Source organism: Thermobia domestica, chromosome 9, assembly GCF_964235325.1.
Source record: "Thermobia domestica chromosome 9, izTheDome1.hap1.1, whole genome shotgun sequence".
NCBI classification, from domain to species: Eukaryota; Metazoa; Arthropoda; class Insecta; order Zygentoma; family Lepismatidae; genus Thermobia; species Thermobia domestica.
This window is the reverse complement of record NC_137462.1, coordinates 261162907-261185891: the sequence shown is the minus strand read 5'-3', so window position 1 is coordinate 261185891 and position 22985 is coordinate 261162907. Positions and strand designations below refer to the sequence as shown.

Here is a 22985-nt window from a genome sequence, read left to right as displayed (position 1 = left end):
TCCGTGTTGAGGGTATCAATGTGCATTTTATGTCGGCAGCAAGATGTATTAAACTCTCTCTACCAGACAAATTTAGATCAGCATAAATTTCATTCATGTGCTTGTTTCTTCTGTTGGTTTTACACTGGTTAGTGACAACAGGTGGCAAAAGTACCTGCCGATATTTTCCCCTTGAGCTTGCTTTTGTTTCCCATTAACCGACTCGCCCAGATAAAATATATGCCATTTACATGATAGTGGCACATTCTATTCGCTCACAATATTGCCAAGAAAGGGTAAGTTTACTTTATATTTAATGACGGCGTATTTATTGTTCTGCTGATCGTTGCTGCAGTTATTTATCTACAATGGAATGATATACCATTGAGTACTGATATATGTAGCTTACCATATTAGAAGAAATCGAGTAACAATTAGGTAAAACATAAACTAGTGTAAAAAGTAACCACGGGGTATGGCTACCCCCAGATGAAATAAAGATGTACTGTTGTTGACAAGTTTTAACAATTTCAGACTCAACCTAAACTAAAAGTTTACTATATAGGTAAAATATACGTACTAAAAATTTGCAAATTTCTTCACAATTTGTAATATAAAACAAGACTTTTTAACACGAAGTATAACAATAATTTTTACATACGTTGGAATCAAGATGCAGTGAATTTCGTATTTGTTCTCATCTTTCAGAAGGACCAACGTACCTGCACCTATATATCTAGCCAGATGCTTCCTTCTCCCTTCTTTGTTTAACATAAGACTTATTACACAGTTTGAAAAGTGAGTTTATCGCCTTAAACCCAGAGATTAAAGCTCTCTTAAACACTGTAAGCACTATGACTCCACTTTCTCTTTACTACAAAGGCCAAATGTGTCCAACAGATGGTTGACCAGGCGATTCTCAGTTACTTTGGGGACCAGAAAAGCATAGTTAAGCGTAGTTGGAAAATGTGTCACAATAACTAGACCTATAATACTTCATGACTAATTGAATCACTGTAGGCGATAAAATAAATAAAAATAAAAAAACAAAAAACAAAAAAGAGTATGGAATGCTTTCCAATGGTGTTCGTGTCTTGTAAGATGCTTCTGTTCACAACTATTCATCTGAAACATTATCAGAAATTGGTTCACACAAACATTTGCTTATATAAGCCTTATTTCATACAGGAAATCAAATATTGGAATCAACGTGTGGCGGATTATAATGCCTGGGACTGGAAGATAAGACTTCTGCAATTCGAAGCTCTATCATCCTTGGAATACCGAGTAGAAACAATATTCTGTCTAATTCGGTATGGAAATATACTTTACATATCGGGTTTCCAATATACTATTGTAGTTTATAGTGTGTATATTACAATTTTTTTTCTTTCTTTTAATAAATAAATAATAAATAAAAAATTGTCCTCAAATTTTAATCTCTTTTCCTCTAGGAAATTATCCTTGAAACAAGGAACTATCAGGATAATCGCTTGCACTCACAAGTAGATTAACACGAAACAGGTATTCATAGCTCCATAAAAGAGCGAGAGAAGTGTGTGAGTGGGAGCTATGTACAGAGGTACTAATAAATTATTACAACTTACATGGCAACAGCCTGTGCTACGTGTGTCAGAGAAAACATTTATTGATAACGTCTCAAATAATGTCCGTAATTAAATCCAAACTTGTCTCCTGCAAGCTGCTTTTCAATACCCGATAAGCTTCGATATTTGCAAGGAATCAAATGGTCAGCGTTAAGACAAAATATTAGAAATGTATTTGATACATATACCCATAACTGAACTAAAAATTCCTATAATATAGTACAATTTCTTTTTCCTTCTTTTTTTTGCGGGGGGAGGGGGCTCAAGACTAGCTCATGTAAGTGTACGGCCGTTAAATACACGATAAAACTCGCGTAGATTGAGTTCCACTAGATCTTCATCTTTTCTCTTGAAAATTTATGAAATTTGTTTACTGAATTAAAAAAAAAGAAAAGAAAAGAAAAAAAGACAGACAGACAAGAAAAATCTAGTTTAGTACACATTTGATGGCCAAAAACAAACCTAAATATATCATGCACACTATTACGTTGATGTAAACGAAATGTCCGTCCCACATGCATCATGGGGCCGCGGTGGCTCAGTGGTAGAGCGTTCACCTCTGGTGCTTGGGGTCCCGGGTTCGATCCCAGCCCCCGCCAAGTGAACTTTGTGGTGGGCAAACACCGTGTGCGTGGGTTTTCTCGGGGTTCGCCCGTTTCCTCCCACTTTCTTCATTCCACCGTTTTATTCATTACTCATCATCACCGTCTCCTTTAGCCTAACCGGCATAACCGTGGGACGTAAAACTCAAAGATTTCATTTCATTTTTTTTTTCACATGCATCATTTGCAAAGGTTAGAAAATTGAAAACTACAACACTGACGTAATCAATATAGTCGTTGTCTACAACCATGCACTTTTGTCATCGCTGAGTCAGCAATTGGATTTCGTGGCGAAATAAGGCTAAAATTTGATACGAAGCTCAGCCAACATTTTCATTTCGAGGCGGAAGTAGTCTGAAGTCTGTGATGCGAAGTTCAGCCAGCAATTGGGTTTTGTAGCGAAAGAAGTCTGAAGTCTGCGATACGTAGCTTAGCCAGCACTTGGATTTCGAGGTGGAAGTAGTCTGAAGTGTGCGATGGCCAGCCAGCAATTGGATTTCCAGGCAAAAGGAGTCTGAAGTGTGCAACGCAGAGTTTTCAACCGTACTTTTACCGCCTTATCATGCCAAGAAGTCAAGATGCCAGAAGAGGTGGTAGTCAGTGAAAGGATATGAAAGTAACACGGTGGGTGAAAAAGGGTTTTATACTGTAGCTCATGGAGAGGCTGCACTGATTTTACGAGAAGCATTGTCGTACAAAGTAAGAACAGCACGACAGAAGTTTGCTGTGCATTTCACGGAATTCATCACTCTAACATCTGCATTGATGGTTTCACCTCATCTGAAGAAAAACACATGATGGATCGCTTCCAGCATAGACCACCATACTCGCAACAACAACTGTGGGCGGAGGGGTGGCTTAGGAAATAGTCTTGGATGTTAATCATCATCCAATCATTGTCCTCACCCTTTACGAGTGTTACAGCAGGCCCAATTTCATCTGGAATGACAATCTATTGCAGCAAACACTCTCATTTATTCCTTATACTCAAAGAACTTCACACATAGAGATGAGATTCTTCTCGAACAGTGTCAACTCACGTGGTACCCATGCGTCCAACTTTTTCACCCTATCGATTGCACGGAGCTGCCGAATGTATGCCTTTATTGCCTGTAATGGCACCAACACTTTTCCAAGGGGTTTGCTTTCACGGTGTTCCTGTTCATCCGAACATGAGATTAGTTGGTGCCCACCTTCTCATTTTCAAATGGTGTCACCGGAACGAAATTTAACAAACATCAAATGGTGCGTTCAGTTGTCACTCCTGGTCTGTGGCTTGATGTGCGGATGTCTAAGTTTGAATTCATAGCTGTGTGTTGTCCACATGGTGCACTTTCACACAAGTCTGTTCAACAACGCGCTGGGTACTCTGGCCTGTTTGCCAGACGTGCATAGAGTTTGTGACCTTAGTCCATCAGTCTGTTGGCTGCTGAGGTGGGTTTTTCATCAGACTTCAGAGCGGATATTTCATCTGGACCAACCTAAACGTAAAGCAAATAGCGAAAGAATATAATCGCCGCCTTAAACAGGAATGTAACAACAACAAAAGCATTGTGTAGACAAGTCATTTTCAACTAGGAGCTGTGTGACGTCACAGTTTGTTGATCGTGTTCTCATTAAATCATACAGAGAGAGCGACAGCAAACCTAGCGTTGGTAGAGGATAATAGTAACAGGAAAACAGGCTTAGTCGGGATTTTGCAGATGCACTAATCATGGATTCATGTCTAACCCTACACTGTCAACATTTGTTTTATTTCCACTACACCCTTGTTCCCTCTTCTTTGCTCAACCAGTACCTTGTGTCTTTGCTCTAATCGTAAGAACATGCTCTTACGTTACATATTGGCCATTTGGAAATGGCTAATGTAGAACCTTTCTTTCCTTACTTAAAAGGAAGGAAAAAAAAGGTAATTAAAAAGGGTTCATTTACCATATCAGCTTCATACAATAAACTTTTTGTTTTGTCTCCTCTAAAAAACGATATCGAAGAAGCAACACTGTAAGAGCTGTGCTTCAGCGATACCTTGTTCCCCTGAGTTCAGTTATTGAGGTACACTCTTCAGTGTGTCTGATTGAGAAATGTGCTTTTATATATGTATATAATCTTTCCGAAGCAAGAATTAACCACCACAGAAAAAAAAGAAAGAAAGAAAAGTTTGAATAATTTGCACTGTTTACGGAAAGTTGTATATCCATTCAATCTCGATCCGACGTTGATGTATATCGTGGCCAAGAAATCAATAAACTAATTGAAGCACATCGTATGAGAATCTTTCCCTTATCCACCGTACTCTTCTGAATTTGTTCCGAGTGATTCACATTTCATTCCTTCAACTTAGAATACACTTACAGTCACACATTTTCCATTAATGTTCAAGTAAAAGAGATAATGAATATATAACATAGGCATTTTGATTCCAATAACGTATGGAAAAACTTGGATATTATGATAAAAAAGGCCTTGTGTCCATCTTATAAACACAAACTAAACACACTTTCTTACAAGGCTGTCTATAATCTTTATTATAAATTAACTAGAAATGTTACAGTTTCGAAAGTATATCACTTCCTTCTTCAGACTATTACTCCAACTACTACACCGAAACTATCCCTCACTGACCAAAGTTGCACAGGAATTTTCTTTTTTTTTGCTTGTTTCGGTGTCAGCAATCAGCTCCCGAAGCTTGTTCAAATAGTTTCTTACCATCCTGTATATATATATATATATATATATATATATAACGTGATTCAAAATGATGCGAACGATAAGGAAACGTTCTATAAGTGATAATACTCTAACAACAATGAAATCTCTATGGAAATACTTTCAATATTATCCTCAAGTTTTGTTTGGAACGAGCGTAGTAGTTTAAAATTTATCCGCTAGGTGGCAGAGTGATTAGTTCCAAGATGGTTGCCTGTGGTGTAGACACAGCATTTTGCGTTTTACAGTTTCACGTTTGTCGGTCTGTTGTTACTGTTCAACGCGAGTTCCGCACAAAATTTCATAAAGATCCACCTTCAAAGAACTCCATACGTAAGTGGTATGACAAATTCAGCACAACGGGATGCATTTGTAAAGAAAAATCGATCGGTAGGCCATCCACTTCTGAGACAGATGTCGAAAGGATTCGAACCAGTTTTGAACGCAGCCTACATAAGTCAACAAGGAGAGTTAGCAAAGAGCTTCAAATGCCTCACACAACTGTTTGGCGTGTTGTGTGTAAACATTTAAAGATGTATCCGTATCGAGTGCCGTTGTTATAACACTTAACACCTAATGATCAAACGTGTCGCAAGACTTTTTGAGAGTCATTTCAAGTTTTGCAGTGTTGATGATGATTTTTTGGGCAAACTTTGTTTCAGTGATGACTGATGAGGCTACGTTCCATGTGACGGGAAGAGTGAATAAACAAAATGTTCGCATTTGGGGAACTGAGAAGCCTCACCAAATCTGTAAAATTGTGCGTGATTCACCAAAGACGAATGTGTTTTGTGCAATTTCATCTTCAAAAGTTTATGGTCCGTACTTCTTTGACGAAGGAACTGTGACTGGACAAACATTTCTACAAATGCATACTACGTGGCTTATGCCACAGCTCGACCATGACATTGCAAACTTCATCTATCAATTGGATGGAGCTCGATGTCACTGTCATCATAATGTCAGAAATTTCCTCAACAACAGACTGCCACAACGCTGGATTGGGCGATCAGGTAAAAATGATCATCAGCTTCTACGTTGGCCACCAAGATCACCGGACTTAAACCCCTGCGATTTTTTTCTGTGGGGACATCTAAATGACGTTGTCTACAAACCCCCTCTACTCCAAGATGTGACTGAACTGAAAGAGCGCATCACTGCTGCAGTGCAAACTGTTGATGCAAACATGTTGAAACGGGTCTGGGCGGAATTGGAATACCGAATAGATGTATGCAGGGTAACAAAGGGGACTCACATAAAACATTTGTGATGTACTATTTTCATTTGTTTATCACAAAAACGTGGAGAGTTTTAGCATTTAACTGTAAGATTTGAAGCTATTTGGATGATTAATAAAAAGTTATAACGAGTTGTAATCGTTCACATCATTTTGAATCACGCTGTATATATATATATATATATATATATATATATATATATATATTCGAAATTTATTATTTTTATTTCTTTGAAGAAACCTTCGATCACTTGTCGTTAAATATTTCGGACAAGCGTAGCAATCTCTATCGCTAAAAGCGTGGAAAACAAAAAACATTTGACTCAAGTAGTTATATTGTTCAGAAGAAAGCATCCTTCACTCAGCAACACTTGAGATTGATTAAACGTGGTTGTGGAAGTCTGAAAGATGATTCGTAAAACAGACGACCAAAATTTGCCACTATACTAATCATTGCAGAAACACATAATATGGTATTACAGAATTACTGATCAAATGTGGATGATATTGCAAAAGCTTTAAGCACTTCAGACGGAGAAATATTTCACATTTTGATTGAAGACTTGTGGATGAAGAAACAATGTACAAGATGGGTGCCGCGACGTTCTTATCAGATCAAAAATTAATCACAATACATAAGGACAACATAACCCGTTTTAGGAAAAATTCAGCTACTTTTATGCATCAATTCATAAGCAACGATGAAACACTACTACACTCTAGACATAAAACAGCACCAGTCGAAATAATGGAAACCTCTGATTATCAAGCTGCAAAGAACATATGTGTGGCGTCTACAAGGACGATGGCTTCAGAGGGGCAAGATTACGTAACGACATAAAAGCTTTAAGTTTGTGCTAACATATATTAAGTGTACAATTGGTTAAAAATATATGTGAGAAAGACGTATGCAAGAGATATAATACGTTTGAAATACATACACTTACGGAGGGAGGACAATTGACCTCCCTCGTTGGACGAAGTGTATTAGAGCCAAGTGAGATTATGCAAGTAAATACACACAACTTTTAAGAGGTAAATACATGTTTCATGTACAAGTTTTCAGCACTTTCTTTTAATCACTGGTGTTATCTAGTATTTGTTCTATCGGTTCCCTGATGTTACTTAATCCAGTTGTTTGTGTAGAAAATTATTACTTACAGTTTTCAATTAGAAATGCTTAACTCATGTATCCTTACCTGCAACAAATGAAGAACTCTGCCTCCAGCATGCGTCTCACCATCGTCATTACAATCCTGAATGAATGTTTTGGTATCCTCTTTGAATATTCGATAGGCATAAATATTGTGGGTGGCATTTGCTATTTTCTTATTTTCATATAGTCTGCGCAACACCTGTCTGTAAAGAGAAAGTATATATCAAGAAAACGTCCTTGCTTCTCTTCACAAATCTTATATTCTGTCTTTGTTGCCACCTACTTGAGACGCCATTGTGAATTCAACGGTTTCAAGCTCTTAAATTAAAGAACATAGGGTTATGTTTTTATTTGTGTGACATGTAATAATCTACCGTACATTATCAAGCAGTTAATTGTTTGGTCTTAACTATTTTCAAAGTCAATCAAAAGGAATATGAACGAAACTCCAATATGATTTAACTCTTTTAAATTACATCGAGAGGGTAGTATCTTCATTATTATATTAAAAAAGTCCATTATTCATAAAGCTGTTTACTGTTTTTTTCAAGCCTGGAGGCATTGTAGAAGACGTTAAGTATGGTTTCACGTCTTCCTGCGTCGAGACATAGGGGATGACGATTTCATAACTAAAATAAATAAATAAATAAAATAAAAAAATAAATAAAAAAAATGTTAGGCCTATTTTTATTACTTTTGGTGGGCTTACTTTTGCATCTAGAAGACTGAAATTTTGCACACACATTCAGTCCACCCGTTACTACTTTTCAGATTTGTTTCAGATCTTTGCGTTAACGCAGGGGCTTCAGAAAGGCAAAAAGGTAAAGACTTTTTTTAAAAACAAAAAGTCCCTTTTTTTTGCGATTTTCCCGCCTCAGATACATGATGGAGATATGTGAATGGTACCGTTTAAAAGGTTGTTCTATTCTAAAGAGAATGAGGTATGAACCATGATCCTTGGATAAATAGGGATGATGCTGGTTGACAAGGTCTATAATTTACCTTTAAAAAAGCCAAAATTTAAAATGATTAAATCTAGATGGAGGGAAAAAAAAGAAAGAGAAAAAAATCTTAAGACTAAATAGTATGCGTGGGATCTACAAGATCCCAGCATGTCCTCCGGCGGACGATAAACCAGTGTGTCTGCCACCAACAACTCAGAGAGAAATGAAAAGTCATAAGTGCATAACGCTCTACCTTCACGGGAGCGCATGTGCCGTCTAGTAAAAGTTTCCTGGGGTTTTATAGCCCCAGCGCATACTGTCTCGGGTTCATATAAATGTATAACGATCTCCTTCACTCAGAATAAGAGCAATAATGATTTTCAATTTTTAACTCAATAAATATATATAGACGTCACTTTTTATTCAGGATTGAAAAATATTTGACAGTATTGACCTACTAAAAGTACGGTATATTTCCAGATTCGATCTGACGTAGATACATTTTTCTAATATTGAATACTCGGTGTTTAAATATTCTCAGAAAACAGAAATGATTCAGAGAAGATTACTAATATTCAAGGATGTACCTGCTTTGATTATTATTATTATTATTATTTTAAATCTTGGTTTTTCCAAAATTGCCACTAAGCCTAACTTCGATTGGTTTGATGTTTCCCTATAAAACCGCAAACCTTAGGATTAAATCTATAAATATGATGACATAAATTCGCTGACATTTCCACTTCGAAAACTCCCAATATATTAAAAACTGATGACGCAATTAGGGAAGTCTAATTAAGCAGAGCATTATACTAAGCAAATGAATAAATACTTTGCATACCACATCATTTTACCGAAGAGTAATTCCCGAGAGGCGTAAACCGTCATCAAACTAAGAACCAGAACTTGCATTATGCACAAGCTATATATAAATTTAATAATAGGCGATTCAATGCGAAAAGATTTATTTTTAATGATGTTCCGCGCAAATCAGTTACTGGTTGGTTGAGTGTTTCGGGATTTACTGTTATTTTTCAGAACCAATATCAAATGTGAGATGAGACCTATAACTTAAGTAGGATTCGAATCACATGAGATCTTACCAAGAAGAGAACCCGAGTCCTCCGCACGTAAGATGAAAACGTCAATGCCTAACCAACAAAATGAAGTTCCTTACTCTCACGGTTGGCTGGTTTAAACCAGCTGAAAAAAAAAAAAAAAAAACTTTAAATCGTATGACCTGCATGAAGACGTTCCCACATATCAAACCGTCTCCATTAGGTTTACCTCCTTTTCACCTTTTAATCAAGGCGTCTCATGTTCAATTCTCGGTCGAACCACAACCCTTCTTTCAAGTGTAAAGCAAGTAGCGGTTCGGATGTCACTTTAAGCAAAAGTCTTCTCCTTGATAACCTCGGTATTACATAAGGATGTTAAGCCTAAACATACGAAACTAAACCAAATTGTATATCTGATTGCTGTTGTTTTTGTTTGTCTGAATGCCTGTTGTTTTATAAAGAAGCCAAGGTTGCTTAAACATATCGATAGAAATTGGCAAAATTTATCGACTGCCTACGTAGCTTCCAACATTAGCTTGGATCGGACTTCCAGTTTTAATTTTATTCAATGATATTTACATACTAAATTTGTAAATTAATACCTTAGTTTTAGCGTATTGATTATGATACGTTGACTGTAAAATTTTACATGCAAAGCAATAACGGGATTTTCCCGTTATTGTTTTGCATTTACATTAATAAGAGGATTTTCCCAGTGACTAAGGTGGAAGTTTCCCGATTTAAGAAATTTACTGACCGGACCACCCAACTTTATAATGAAACGGGATAGTCCTGCTTTCCGAATAAGCGAATATAGTATTGGTGTTCGAGTGAAGTGAGTGGGACTTCCGTTCTGTTGTTCCAAGTCCAAAAGGAGAACAATTTCTCTGGGACGTAAGCCGAGAAGCGGTTTGGATTCCGCTTTAACCCGTAACTTTGCGGGTGGGGTATTTAAATGCCTCACAACCTCTCTTTAGCAACGTACATTTTCTCGTTGTAGGCAGATACATTTGTTTTTCAATGTAATTCCAAGGAAAGTATTTACAGGGAACATCATTTGTACGTTTGTCCTGCTTATGTGTAACCATATCTGTAACTATTGCGTGCAATATAACTATTACTACAAAATGTATCGTGTAATTTTAACGTGGGGTTATCTGATATCTCACCAGTAGACTATTTTACTAGCACAGTTAAGGGTTAAGCTTATTGACCCCTTCCAGCATAACCCAGTTGTTGCATAACACAAAGGCGAAACAAACTTATTTTTGACCACATATAATTTAAATACACAGAACAAATTATTTAATCCCCCCCCCCCCAAAAAAAAGGGTTTAAGCCAAAAAAACAAAGAAAATGGTTTTTGCCAACCCTGCTTATTATACAAACTACTAATGAATATTTGTAGCAAACAATGTGAGTACATTTTAGAAAGAGTAGAGAACAACACTAAAGCAAGAAAGAAGGAGAAAGAAAAAAAAATAGAAAAGTATATCGCTAGACCATACAAAATTTCTAAAATTATCCAAATCAAATACTTATCCAACGCTACGCTATAACCAGACAATATCCTTTATTTATCAAACAAAGAAAGCACAACGGTTAGTATTATATCTTTTCGTATTAAGTAAATTATTACGAACTGCGATTAGAGTTTTGAAGTTAACATGCACAAAAGTAAATAGAAAACTATGATGGGTGATTGTTGATTTAGGGGTTTTATCTGAAATGTGATACTGCTTACAAGATTTTAACTTATAAACGCACACCGAAAGACTATGAACAAGTCCTTACGAAAAAGGTGATTGACATTTTGTTTTCAGCACTTTAGATACTTTGCTAATAACAGATTCGATTATTCCGTGCCATTTACCTTTTCGAAAGAAGAGGCTCAGTAATAGAACTGCTGAAGCGCAGGGTACCAGACTCAACTTCTAATTATACCAAGTTGGTCTTATACTTCATTAGCAACATTAATTTGCCTATGGGGCAATCCAAATAAAATCAACCAATGATGGTTATGACAAAATTTAGTTTTTTATTATTTTTTTACCTAAGTTTGTACCACATTCAGGGAGTTAAAAACGGGTATTCATTTATTTTTTTGTTACGCAGGTTTTGTCGTAGCGACCATTTTGTGTAGGCGCCTGAGAGTATTTTGAACTTTTCAGGTGATTCCGTTAAACGCTGTAACTTTTTAGGATTTAAAGATAATGAGTTCAAACCAAACCATATAAAAGATAATGGAATGGACAACATTCTATGTTCTGTGCACATTGAGACCTACTTTAGAACGTCGAAAAAAAAGCTGTTAACATTGAACTTGGAAACCTAGAAATGGCCATTTTGGAATGTATATTTTCAAACGAAATAAATGAGACTCACCTTCAATTTTTTGTCTACATAGATATTAGGTAACAGACAACGTTCCAAACAAGTTTCAGATCTAAGAACAATATACTTGATTTTTGGGAAATTTTTAAACATGCGAATTTTCAAAATCGTGTATTCTCACTATCAAATATCTCAGGAAGGACACAACTGAAAAATCTCAAATTTGTACATAATAGATAATAGTTGTGCACTAACAAGTGGATAAAATTGCATCACTGAGACTTGAGTAGTTTCTGAGTTATAAGTTTTATCTTCACTGGGACTTAATATCATGAAGCGCCATGAGGAGTGGATATAAACTTTGTAGCAAAAGTCAAAATAACAGGACAGTAATGTTAAATGGGTAAAGTGTGCATAATTTATGAATCATATCTTGTACAAAAAACGAAATGCGTGTTATTTCTTTTGCGCCTATAGCGCTGCTGTTAAGACAGCAGTGAGGTAAATAGATGACTACTCTGTGTACAGAGTATGGTACGGATATTGAAAGTACGATCTACAGGAGTTATGAACTCTGTGAGTGTGAGTTTCCGGAGAACCTCACTGATTGACACACACACTTTCTTATTCGTAGATGGCTTAAAAGAGGTTTTCGGGCCATGGGGATGGAAAAAGGGAACAAAAAGATCGTTTTTTTTTTTCCTGACTGATGTCTTCAAAGCTACAATTCACTACTCGTTGTAAATACAGGCTACGGTATCATCAGGTGCAAGTGACAACATGATATGTTCTGGAAGTACTGAAGTACTGCCATCAGTAAATTCATCTGATTGTGCGTATTCATAACATCTGATTTGTGTTTGCGTAGTAGGCACACATCTATGATATGATCTGGTATTAATAATTCTTTTACAAGTAGCAAATCTCGAATTTCTTGCTGTTTGACTGCACTACTTCTGATGAAACATAGATAAATTGTATGCCTGATATACTATCAACACAAAACCTGTACATCTGTTCAGCTGTTAAAATCGCGAAATTTCACATCATTGCAACAACTTTAATGAAACGGGAAACTACTAAAGTTCCAGTGATATGATTTTACCCACTTGTTATTGCACAACTATCGTCTATTTTGTGTAAATTTGGGATTTTTTACTTGTGTCCTTCCTGGGATATTTGATGATGAAAATGCTCAATTTTCGAAAATTTGCAATGTTTAAAAATTTCCAAAAAATCAAGTATACGTTTCTCAGATCTGAAACTTGTTTGGGAAGTTGTTTACTATCTAGTCTCTATGTAGACAAAAAATTGAAGGTGAGTCTCATTTATTTCGTTTGAAAATGTACATTCCAAAATGGCTATTTCTAGGTTTCCAACCTCAATGTTCAGAGTTTTTATTACGACGTACTAAAGTAGGTCTCAATCTGCACAGAACATAAAATGTCCATTCCATTATCTTTTATATGGTTTGGTTTGAACTCATTATCTTTAAAACCTAAAAAGTTACAGCGTTTAACGGAATCCTCTGAAAAGTGCAAAATACGCACACGCGCCTACACAAAACGGCCGCTACAAACAAACCTGCACGGCTAAAAAAATAAATGAATACGCGTTTTCAAGTCCAAGAATATGGTATAATCTTCAGTAAAAAATTACAAAATAAATAAAATTTTGTCAGCAACCTTTGACCTGGAAATGGTCGACTTCATTTAAATTGAAGCCTATGGAAAGTCAATTTCACTGAATATTCCATCTTCATTATATATTTGCAACATTAATCACAGTCTCATTAAGGTTACAGAACTTAAGATTTCCTTCTTAACAAAATAAATCAGTCTCATTTAGGCTATAGAACTTAAGATTTCCTTCTTCACAAAATAAATCAGTTTCATTTAGGATACAGAACTTAAGATTTCCTTCTTGACAAAATAAATCAGTTTCATTTAGGTTACAGAACTTAAGATTTCCTGCTTGACAAAATAAATCAGTTTCATTTAGGATACAGAACTTAAGATTTAATTCTTGACGAAACAAATCAGTCTCATTTAGGTTACTGAACTTAAGATTTCCTTCTTGTCAAAAATAAAACATATACTTCAATCACTTTACCCGTACACATACAGGGTGGCCCAAAAGTAGGTATACAGATCAACATCGATCATGTGACATTTTAATTTACTAATATAATTAATTTATTTGCTTTGGTTTGTTCCGAGCTTAAGGCATAAGTGAAAATAAATTAAAAATAGATAAGGAAGAAACTAAGTCAATACCTGCATGGATAACAATAAGTAAATGATATAAAATGTCATGACCGATCAGTACGGGACTGTATACCTACTTTTGGGCCACCCTGTATACTAGTAAACTCTAAGATACAGAATCTTACTTTACTTGTTGAACGCACACAACTTTAGCAGCATGACCTTGAAAATAGCTCTTTCGGTCACATATTACTTCGCCATGAATTATGTCTGGTATTTCATCAACTTCACTAGTTGAAACGTCAGCAGAATGCAGTGGAGACAATTCTTCTTCGTCTTCATTATGTTCAGTTTCTTGCTCAACATTGGGCGACCTATTTTGAAGTATTTCACGAAGCTTTTCTACCCACTGAAATATCAGATTTTCTCCAATGTTCTGTCTGAAATAATAAAATCACAATCAATACATATAACAGAAATATATTAACTGAATTTTAATCTTAGACATGTACAGCGGAGAAACTTTAAAAAATAAAAAAAATGTTTTGTACAGAAAAATACTTGCAACAGCTTAGGGATAAAAACACACTGTACATTTAATGCGTTAAAAAAATACGAGAGACCACAGGACGTTCTTACCATTACCATGACAGATGAGCCAGGGATCTGCAATTTAGTCCACGGACGCATCTTTCTATACATATTCCCCTCGTACTGCCTTGCATTTCTTACAGCCATGGATCAATCCGTTAATAACATCTGCACAAAAATCTGAGGTGTTAAGAGGCAAACCAGGTTCCCATTGGATTAGTAATGACCTATTTATTATCCGAAAAACGCCTATCCCGCAAACATCTTTTCACATTTGGGAAGCGGAAGTAATCGGACGGAGCCAGATGGGTGAATATGGTATATGGAACAAAGGTTAACAGACACATTTCAGTCACAAAAGTTAGTTTTTTCTGCTCGGGGTGCCGGTGCATGAGATAAACTACGGCTTTTTGTTTTGATAGCACCTCCTAACTTTTGAAACAGACTGCTGTCATAAATTCCTGTCATTGAGCCTCTTTCTTCTGAGTAATCAGAAGTAACCTGTCAACAGTACCTCCCCTCCCCAAACAAGAACAACACGATAATTGCTGAACATGAAAGTTGCACTTTAGCCTTTCAGAGTGGGAGACGATGTATATTTCCACGGTTCACTCATTATTTTGATTTCATGGTCAAATATAGATACACCCAACATTCATCCATAATCTTTTGTCTGTTTACAAAAGCAACCTGTCCTTGTAATATGGGTCCAAAATACTTTGTTCATATTGAACCCGTTGTTTCCGAAAAGTTGGCTACAATGTGGGAACCCACCTTGCTGCCACTTTACCCATACAAAGAATGTCCTCCTATTAATGTTGACACCTCTCTAGCTAAACATTAATAGTCACACGATCTTGTTCAGGCAGTAGCTGTTTAACTTTAGCCACTAAGCATGGGTTTTTAGTTTATGAAGGACGACCTTCTTTGGATTCCCCAAGAGACCCCCTATGTGTAGACTTGTGCGACCACATTTGAATTATCTCTTCCAGGGTTCCATTGCGTCATAAGATAGGCATTACTCATCGTACGCAGTTGCCACCTCTTCATATATCGTTTGTGCTGACTTTCCTTGAAGATAGACGAATCTAATCACAATTCGGTTTTCGATATTATCCAACATGCTGCAGCCGCCTAATTTTCTGCCTGTTAACGTCTTTCTATTCAAAAGGACCAGTAAAGATAAAAATTAGCACACATATTAGTAGGTTGCCAATCTATCATCGCACAAATTTTAACATTACTTACACATCTCTATCATGGTGAGGGTACGAATTTTCTGGCCGCCTCTCGTGCCCAATTATCCTTAAGAATATCGTCGAAAAAAAATTCCTTTTTCTTTTTAAGGATGTCTTCTCTCGCCACTTACAAAATTATTTATACAATTGGAGTAAATATAAGAACTAAACTATGTTCATTAGAAGCAGTATTGCCAGACTCACGGTATGTGGTCCAACTCCTTGACCATATGCGTTATGTACAGTTTTAAGGAAATTTTGCAGTCAAATTTAGTTACTTTCTTCTACCATGTTTTCTATGTCCCAATGACTAATGATTCATAACTCACCACAACCTGTCATTGCGATGCGCATTACTCGTGAGCAAAGTGGTGTCCTTTACTGTTCGTCAAAAAGTGGAGTGCTGTTTTCAGTTCGCAGAATTCAAGTCCCCTGTAACCGTATACACAAGATTTAGATAATACGGACTGGAATCACCAGAACGTCATTGCGTTGTTATATGGCACAAAAATTGCTGGAAACTGGTTCTGTGTTGAAGAAGAAAGGCAGTGGGTGGAGGTTCCATTGAAAGGTGCCCAAGATCGCCCGACTGACCCCTGGACGTTATTCTTTGGTGTACGAGACCCAAGTTCAAGAATTGGAAGATCTAAGACAACGAATTATCGATGCTTTTGGACCCGTGACATTTCAAATGTTGTGCACCACCTGGAAGAAGGTTGACTACCGCCTTGATATTTGCCGAGAAACAAAAGGGGCGAGTTGAGTCTCACGATTCTATCACTATTGGCTCCATTGGTATATTTTCATCAGGACATACTGTATTATGGGTCCACATGTAACAGTTTCACACCTCCCAAAATAAGTTAAACTGCATGGCAAGTTGTCTTCTGCATACTTCAAACACAAAGTGGCATTCGATAGAGAGTAGTGACATCTGTTTAAAGGCTGGAAACGGTTTTAATGATTAAGATTTTTTTTTTCTATTTTCTTCTCCTCTAAACTAACATTAATGTATTTTAAAATAATTGTCATAATGCTCTATTACTTTTAGTACTTTGCCGTGAATAATTCCAAAACACAATAAGCATATCTGGACACAGTGAAAAGACAGTGAAAATATATGTTTAAAACTTAAATTCCATGAAAACTTGCCCTCCAGAGGATAAAATGGTCGATTCTCATCTTGCTTTGTTTTGATTTTCGAGTTTTTTGAGTCTACACCGTTGAATAGAAGTATTTAAAAAAAAATCCGCTTTTTTAACACGGTGAAAACAGAAAATAAGTTTTGGTTCTGCGGCGAACTGCAATACCACAGTTCCATCGAGCTCAGTATTGTCTAAAAGAGCGTATTAATAAAACACATGATTTGGTATGCTTTACCGCGATTTCGCAGTTAACTTGGAGGTGGTATGCATTTTTGTGCCAAAAAAGTAACATACACTTCACCCTAGCTTTGATTGTTTTTAAAAGGTTACAAGATAATTTCAATAAATTAAAATTAATTACTAATAGGATGTACCTAATACATTTTACAAGATAAAAATGGTACTACTACTAACTTCATTTAGAATTCCTAATCGATTGAAATAATTTTACATATTTCGGATACTATTAGCGAATATATATTTTTCAAGGCTACATCAATGCGGCTTAAATTACTTACGTAGTAAGATTTCCACATGCTTTGTGCTTCAACATCAGTGGAATCTTTCAAAGTTATATAAAAAATAAAGTATATTTACGTTAAGATACGACCTTTATTTCAAGCAAAAATACTGAATTATCGTCTCTGTGATTGCGAGAATAGATCCTTTAGAAACAAAAGAAATGCCCAGTTGCCTTATTATTATTATTATTATTGAAAAAAAAAAACCGAGAAGACGACACGCATGCAATTTAAAAATAAATAATACGTACAAATATAATTCTTCAAGTTGGCCACAGATTTCCTGTTTTTCCAACCCTTTCAACCATGGAGCAGACAACTGATATATAGGAGGCGATTCTGACGGATATTCTAAGGGAAGTGTAATATAGAGGGTCATACTCAACGATCCTTCGTTAACTTTGATGCTGTAAGATCTGGTTGTTTCATCTTCGACTTTCCAATCACTTCCGTAGATAGAAGAAAGTGCCTCAATTTCCTCCACCTGCGAAATACGTTGATTATTTGAAATTCACGAAACTCTTCAATTACATCTATTTCTACTAGAATAATAATAAAATCAGTTCGTTTCGAACATTTCGATAATTTTAAGATCACTATCTTAAAGAAAAGTAAAAATAATAATTTCTATGCAAAACGAGTGTCTTTTGTATTAAATGCACCGTCAATACAGAGGTTGTGATTAAAATCCTGAATTACTGAAATTTCGAAATACTGTGAAATAAAAGTAGGTATACGTTTAAGCACTTACTTATCTATATTAAGAATAAGAATAAGAATTATTTATTGTCGTTAAACAACAAGATGTTGTAATAGACAACGTCAAAATTTAAGTTTGCGTACATGTAATATTTACAATTTTAATTAATCAATACAATATTTTATATTTTACCTAGTACTACTTTTCTATTCTAATCCTGAAATTCTGAAATACTATATATACACTTTTCTAAGAGCCACTTTTTACAAAACCATTTAAAATTTTTAATCTCCATTTCTCTCACTCTAAGTGGCAATAGATTATACAATTTCATCCCTATATATTTATAACTATTTTGAGTTTTGCAAAGCCGCACATGGGGAATATTTATTTCATTTTTGCGCCTTGTATTGTGTGAGCGAACGCTACTTCGAGTAACATAATTTGTAGTTTTCTTTGATATACATAAGGCACGATAATATGTATAAAGACGGGATGGTAATTATTTCAAAATCTTTGAAAAAATGTCTACAAGATTCTCTCTCTGGAATTCCTGTTATCGTTTTTTGCCACTTAAATACTGTTTGTGCCCCGGAAGAATTACCCCATAATAATTAGTATGCCATACGACAGATGAGAGTGAAAGAAACAATAATATTCAGTGATTAATAGACTTTTACTTACAAATATTTTTAATTTACGTAACACACATACTGCCCTTGTTAATTTTTTACAAAGTTGCAATTGCATAGTATGCACATTCCAGTTTAATTTCGTATCTAAGTATATCCCTAATAGATTAACTGAGCATTCTTTTGTACCAGTTGTGGAGCTGCTGAGATGAAAGTATAACTTCTCTGTTATATTATGATTCAAATGTAATTTATTGTGGAACAGCCAAGTAGTAGATTTATCTATTGCTTTATTATTTTTCGTGTGTATTGCGTTGATATTATCTTCTTTCGTTATAAATGTAGTGTCATCGGCATACATAACATTGGTTTCTAATAAGTAGACAGGTAAATCGTTAATATGTACCAGAAATAGAAAAGGTCCAATGACACTTCCCTGTGGCACTCCTGTCAATATTTCAAGTACGTTTGACTGTTTATTTTGTACACACACAACTTGTTTTCTACTTTCTAGATAAGACCTGATCAATATGAGCTCAGTTCCTCTGATCCCATAATACTGTAATTTCTGAATCAATATTTCATGTGAAACAGTATCAAATCATCATCATCATCATAAGTATTCTGCCTTTATTGGCAGGTCACTTGCCGCAGCTGAGAAGCTTCAATGCTCCACGGTCCTCCGCTAACTTCTTCGTCTTCGCGTATGATCTTTCTGTTTTAATATCATCCATTAATTGTAGTCTCCTTCGCCCCCCCCTCTCTTTCCCGCCACCATACCCTCTAGGACGTCCCTCATGATACAATCTCTTCTTAGGCAATGTCCCAACCAGTTTCTCTTCCTCTTCCTAATAAAATCTAAAAGTGTTCTTTTCTCACCCACCATTTCTAACATACTCTCATTCGTTTTTCGCTCGACCCAACTAATTCTTTCCATTCTTCTCCACACCCATATTTCGAAGGCTTCCAGCCAATTTTCGTCACCTTTACGTAATGTCCACGTTTCGCCCCATACAGTACAACACTCCACACGAAGCATTTTATGAGTCTTTTTCTCAACTCTTTATTCAAGGCCCCACAAAACAGACTTTTCTTCCTCCTAAAGGCTTCTTTCGCCATTCCTATCCTTGCTTTTATTTCACGTTCGCACTTCATGTTATTACTAAGAATACTACCCAGATATCGAAAACTATTCACTTGTTCTACTTTCTCCCCTCCTACTTTTATATTTGACACAGACCCCTTCGTTCCAATCACCATGGCTTTTGTCTTTCTACAAAACAGTATCAAAAGCCTTACTTAAATCTAATAATGTTGCGCAAGCGAATGAACTGTTTTCAAAGGCATCAATTATCTCAGATACAACTTTTTCAACAGCTTTAATCAGGGTGGATTGATTTAAATCAGTCTGATTTAAATCACGGTTTAAATCATTTGATTTTTTAAAATAAAAATCGCTGATTTAAATCAAATTCCGTAATAATTTAAAGTGAAAATACTAAGTAAAGTCCTGTTTCTGTTCTGTTATTTCGATTATGGAAGATGATAATCATAATACAATGAGACTCAAATGTACAATATGTACAGCATAGCATGAAAACAAGTGTCATGCAGAGGATGGTTAGAGAAAATCCCGTTTTGAACGGGTAACAGGATAATCCTGTTTTCTTCTCTTCGTAACAAAGGGCTTATATTGTAAATCGTTAACTATTCCAACGGGGAAATCACCATCGACATTTAAGACGAAGATTCCTTTGTGTGCGCGTCTATACATTTGTTCCCAGATAATAGGACGTATTTAGAAGTGTCCTATCCCCTCTCCGATTTTTTAAGATTTTATAACTTTAAACAAAACTTATTTATTTCGTGCCGCAAGCTAGTAACAATTTCCTTTAAAATATGCTCCTGTCAAATACCAGTAATTTTTGTGGAAAAAAGTGATAAGCGTTGCTGTACTTTTTCCTTAACGCTTAACCTTTTAAATTATATCACCTATTTTTAGGTGATAGGATAAAATCTTATCTTCATTATTCGATTAAAAAAAGTACCAATAAAGCTTTTTACTTCGTTTTTTTTTCAGAACTGAAGGCATCGTAGAGCACGTTACATATGCTTTTACGCCTCTCTGCCTCGAGACATAGGATATGATGGCGTCATAAATTAAAAAAAAAAAGATATTTTTTGTTGTGCCTATTTTTATTATTTTTTGGCGAGCCTACATTTTGCATTCAGTAGACTGAAATTCTGCACACTCGACCAGTGCACCCTTAGTATTTTTCAGATGATCTCAGATCTCTGCGTGAAAGCAGGAGGGTCGAGAGGGGCAAAAATTTAAAAAAATGGATATTTTTAACAAAAAATAGCTTTCTTCGCGATTTTCCCGCCTGAGATGGAGACATACGAATGGTACCATCTGAAAGGCTGTTCTATTCTTTCTGTACGAACCATGATCTCAGGATAAATAGGATGTCTCAGGAAACTGTTACCTGAGATCCTGTTTTATACGGGAATCTGGGGTATTTGGGTATAGTATTTTTCGTGGGCTTACTTTTGCATCTAGAAGTTTGAAATTTTGGACACTCATTCGCTGCACCCCTTAGTATCTTTCAGATTTGTTTAAGATCTTTGTCTTTAAACAGAGGCGGTACAGAGGGGTAAAAAGTAAAAAAGGGGATATTTCTTAACAGAAAATCCCTTTTTTCGTGATTTTCCAGCCCCAAATAGCCTACACGTGTTTCTCAAAGTGTGGGTCGCGGGCCGTGCTTTTGTGGGTTGCGAGAAATTAAGTATGAAAATTGTATTTTGATTCAGAAACATATGTTATAAAGTAAATACCATTCAGGAAATGAAAATTCGAAGCGTTTGTTAATGAGGTGAAGAGTAAGTGATTGCTCAGAGCCCTGCCTTGTTGTATACATGGGAAAGAAAGTATTTGACAGTTGACAAATTTTCTTTTGTCAATAACTCGGGAACAAATGAAAATTTCAAGTTTCTATCTTGAATACTAAGGGCGGGAGAAATTTTATCAAGAATTCCCACAATGCCCAAAATTACAGCAAAACACCATGATCTCAGGTAAAAAATTTCCTGACACATCTCTATTTACCCTAGAACTATAATCCGCCAATCATTCTCTACAGAATAGAATTGCCTTTCAGGCGGTACCATTCACATGTCTCCATCATGTATTTAAGGCGAGAAATTCCCGAAAAGGGGGAAATTTTTGGTCTAAAAATCCCTTTTTTCAACTTTCAGCCCCTCTGGACCCCCCTGTTTTAACGCAGAAATCTGAAAAAAAATCTGTTAAATACAACTCGGTGGACTGAATGTTTGTGCACAATTTCAATCTTCTAGGTGCAAAAATAACCCCGCCAAAAATATATATATATACCGACAATGTCCCATATTCCCCTATACAGAAGTATATTTTGATAAAAAATCCCTGACACATCCCTAATTACCCTAAGACTATAATCCGCCAATCATTCTCTTCAGAATAGAACTGCCTTTCAGACGGTATGACTCACGTGTCTCCATCATGTATCTGAGGCGGGAAAATCCGGAACAAAGGGATTTTTTGGTCTAAATATCCCTTTTTCAACTTTGAGCCCCTCTGGACCCCCCTGTTTTAACGCAGAGATCTGAAAAAATATGATAAATACTTCTAGGTAGGGTGAATGTTTATGCACAATTTCAATCTTCTAGGTGCAAAAGTAAGCCCGCCAAAAAAAATACATATAAAGACAATGTACCAAATTCCCGTATACAAAAGGATATTTTGTAAAAATTCCCCGAGGCATCCCTAATTACCCTAGGGTCATGTTTCGCCCATCATTCTTTTCAGAATAAAACTGCCTTTCAGACGGTATGACTCACGTGTGTCTCCATCATGTATCTAAGGCGGGAAAATCCCGAAGAAAGGGGTTTTTTGGGTAAAAATATCCCTTTTTTCAACTATTTACCTCTCTGGATCCCCCCTGTTTTAACGCAGAAATCTGAAAAAAAATCTGGTAAATACTACTCGGTGGATTGAATGTTTGTGCAAAATTTCAATTTTCTCCGTGCAAAAATAAGCCCGCCAAAAAATAATGAACATAGGCTTAATAAATGAAAATATATATTTAGAATTATGATGTCATCACCTCCGATGCAGGAAGGTGTGAAACCATACGTAAGGTCTTCTACAATGCCTCTGGACTTGGAAAAAATAAAAACGGACGAAAAAGCTCAAATAGGAGAGTTATAACGCAATGTACCATGAAACACCCGTGTGGTACAAATTGTACCATGCGCTTCCCAAAGGGTTAATTTATGTATGTAAGTGAATA

General features: G+C 35.9%; 1 protein-coding gene across 2 annotated transcripts in view; it reads right to left on the bottom strand.

The window, feature by feature from the left end:
* LOC145660669 (protein IMPACT-like) overlaps window positions 1–22985 on the bottom strand; it is a 36578-nt gene that overhangs the window by 4567 nt on the left and 9026 nt on the right. The window contains exons 2-4 of one of the 2 annotated variants that reach the window (XM_081725993.1): window positions 17577–17809; window positions 14034–14270; window positions 7331–7490 (exon numbers count right to left, since the gene is read on the bottom strand). In XM_081725993.1, the coding sequence (XP_081582119.1) occupies window positions 7331–7490; window positions 14034–14270; window positions 17577–17809 (630 nt within the window). Of the gene's footprint in view, window positions 1–7330; window positions 7491–14015; window positions 14271–17576; window positions 17810–22985 lie in introns of both variants that reach the window. The other variant, XM_081725992.1, reaches the window with a different exon arrangement.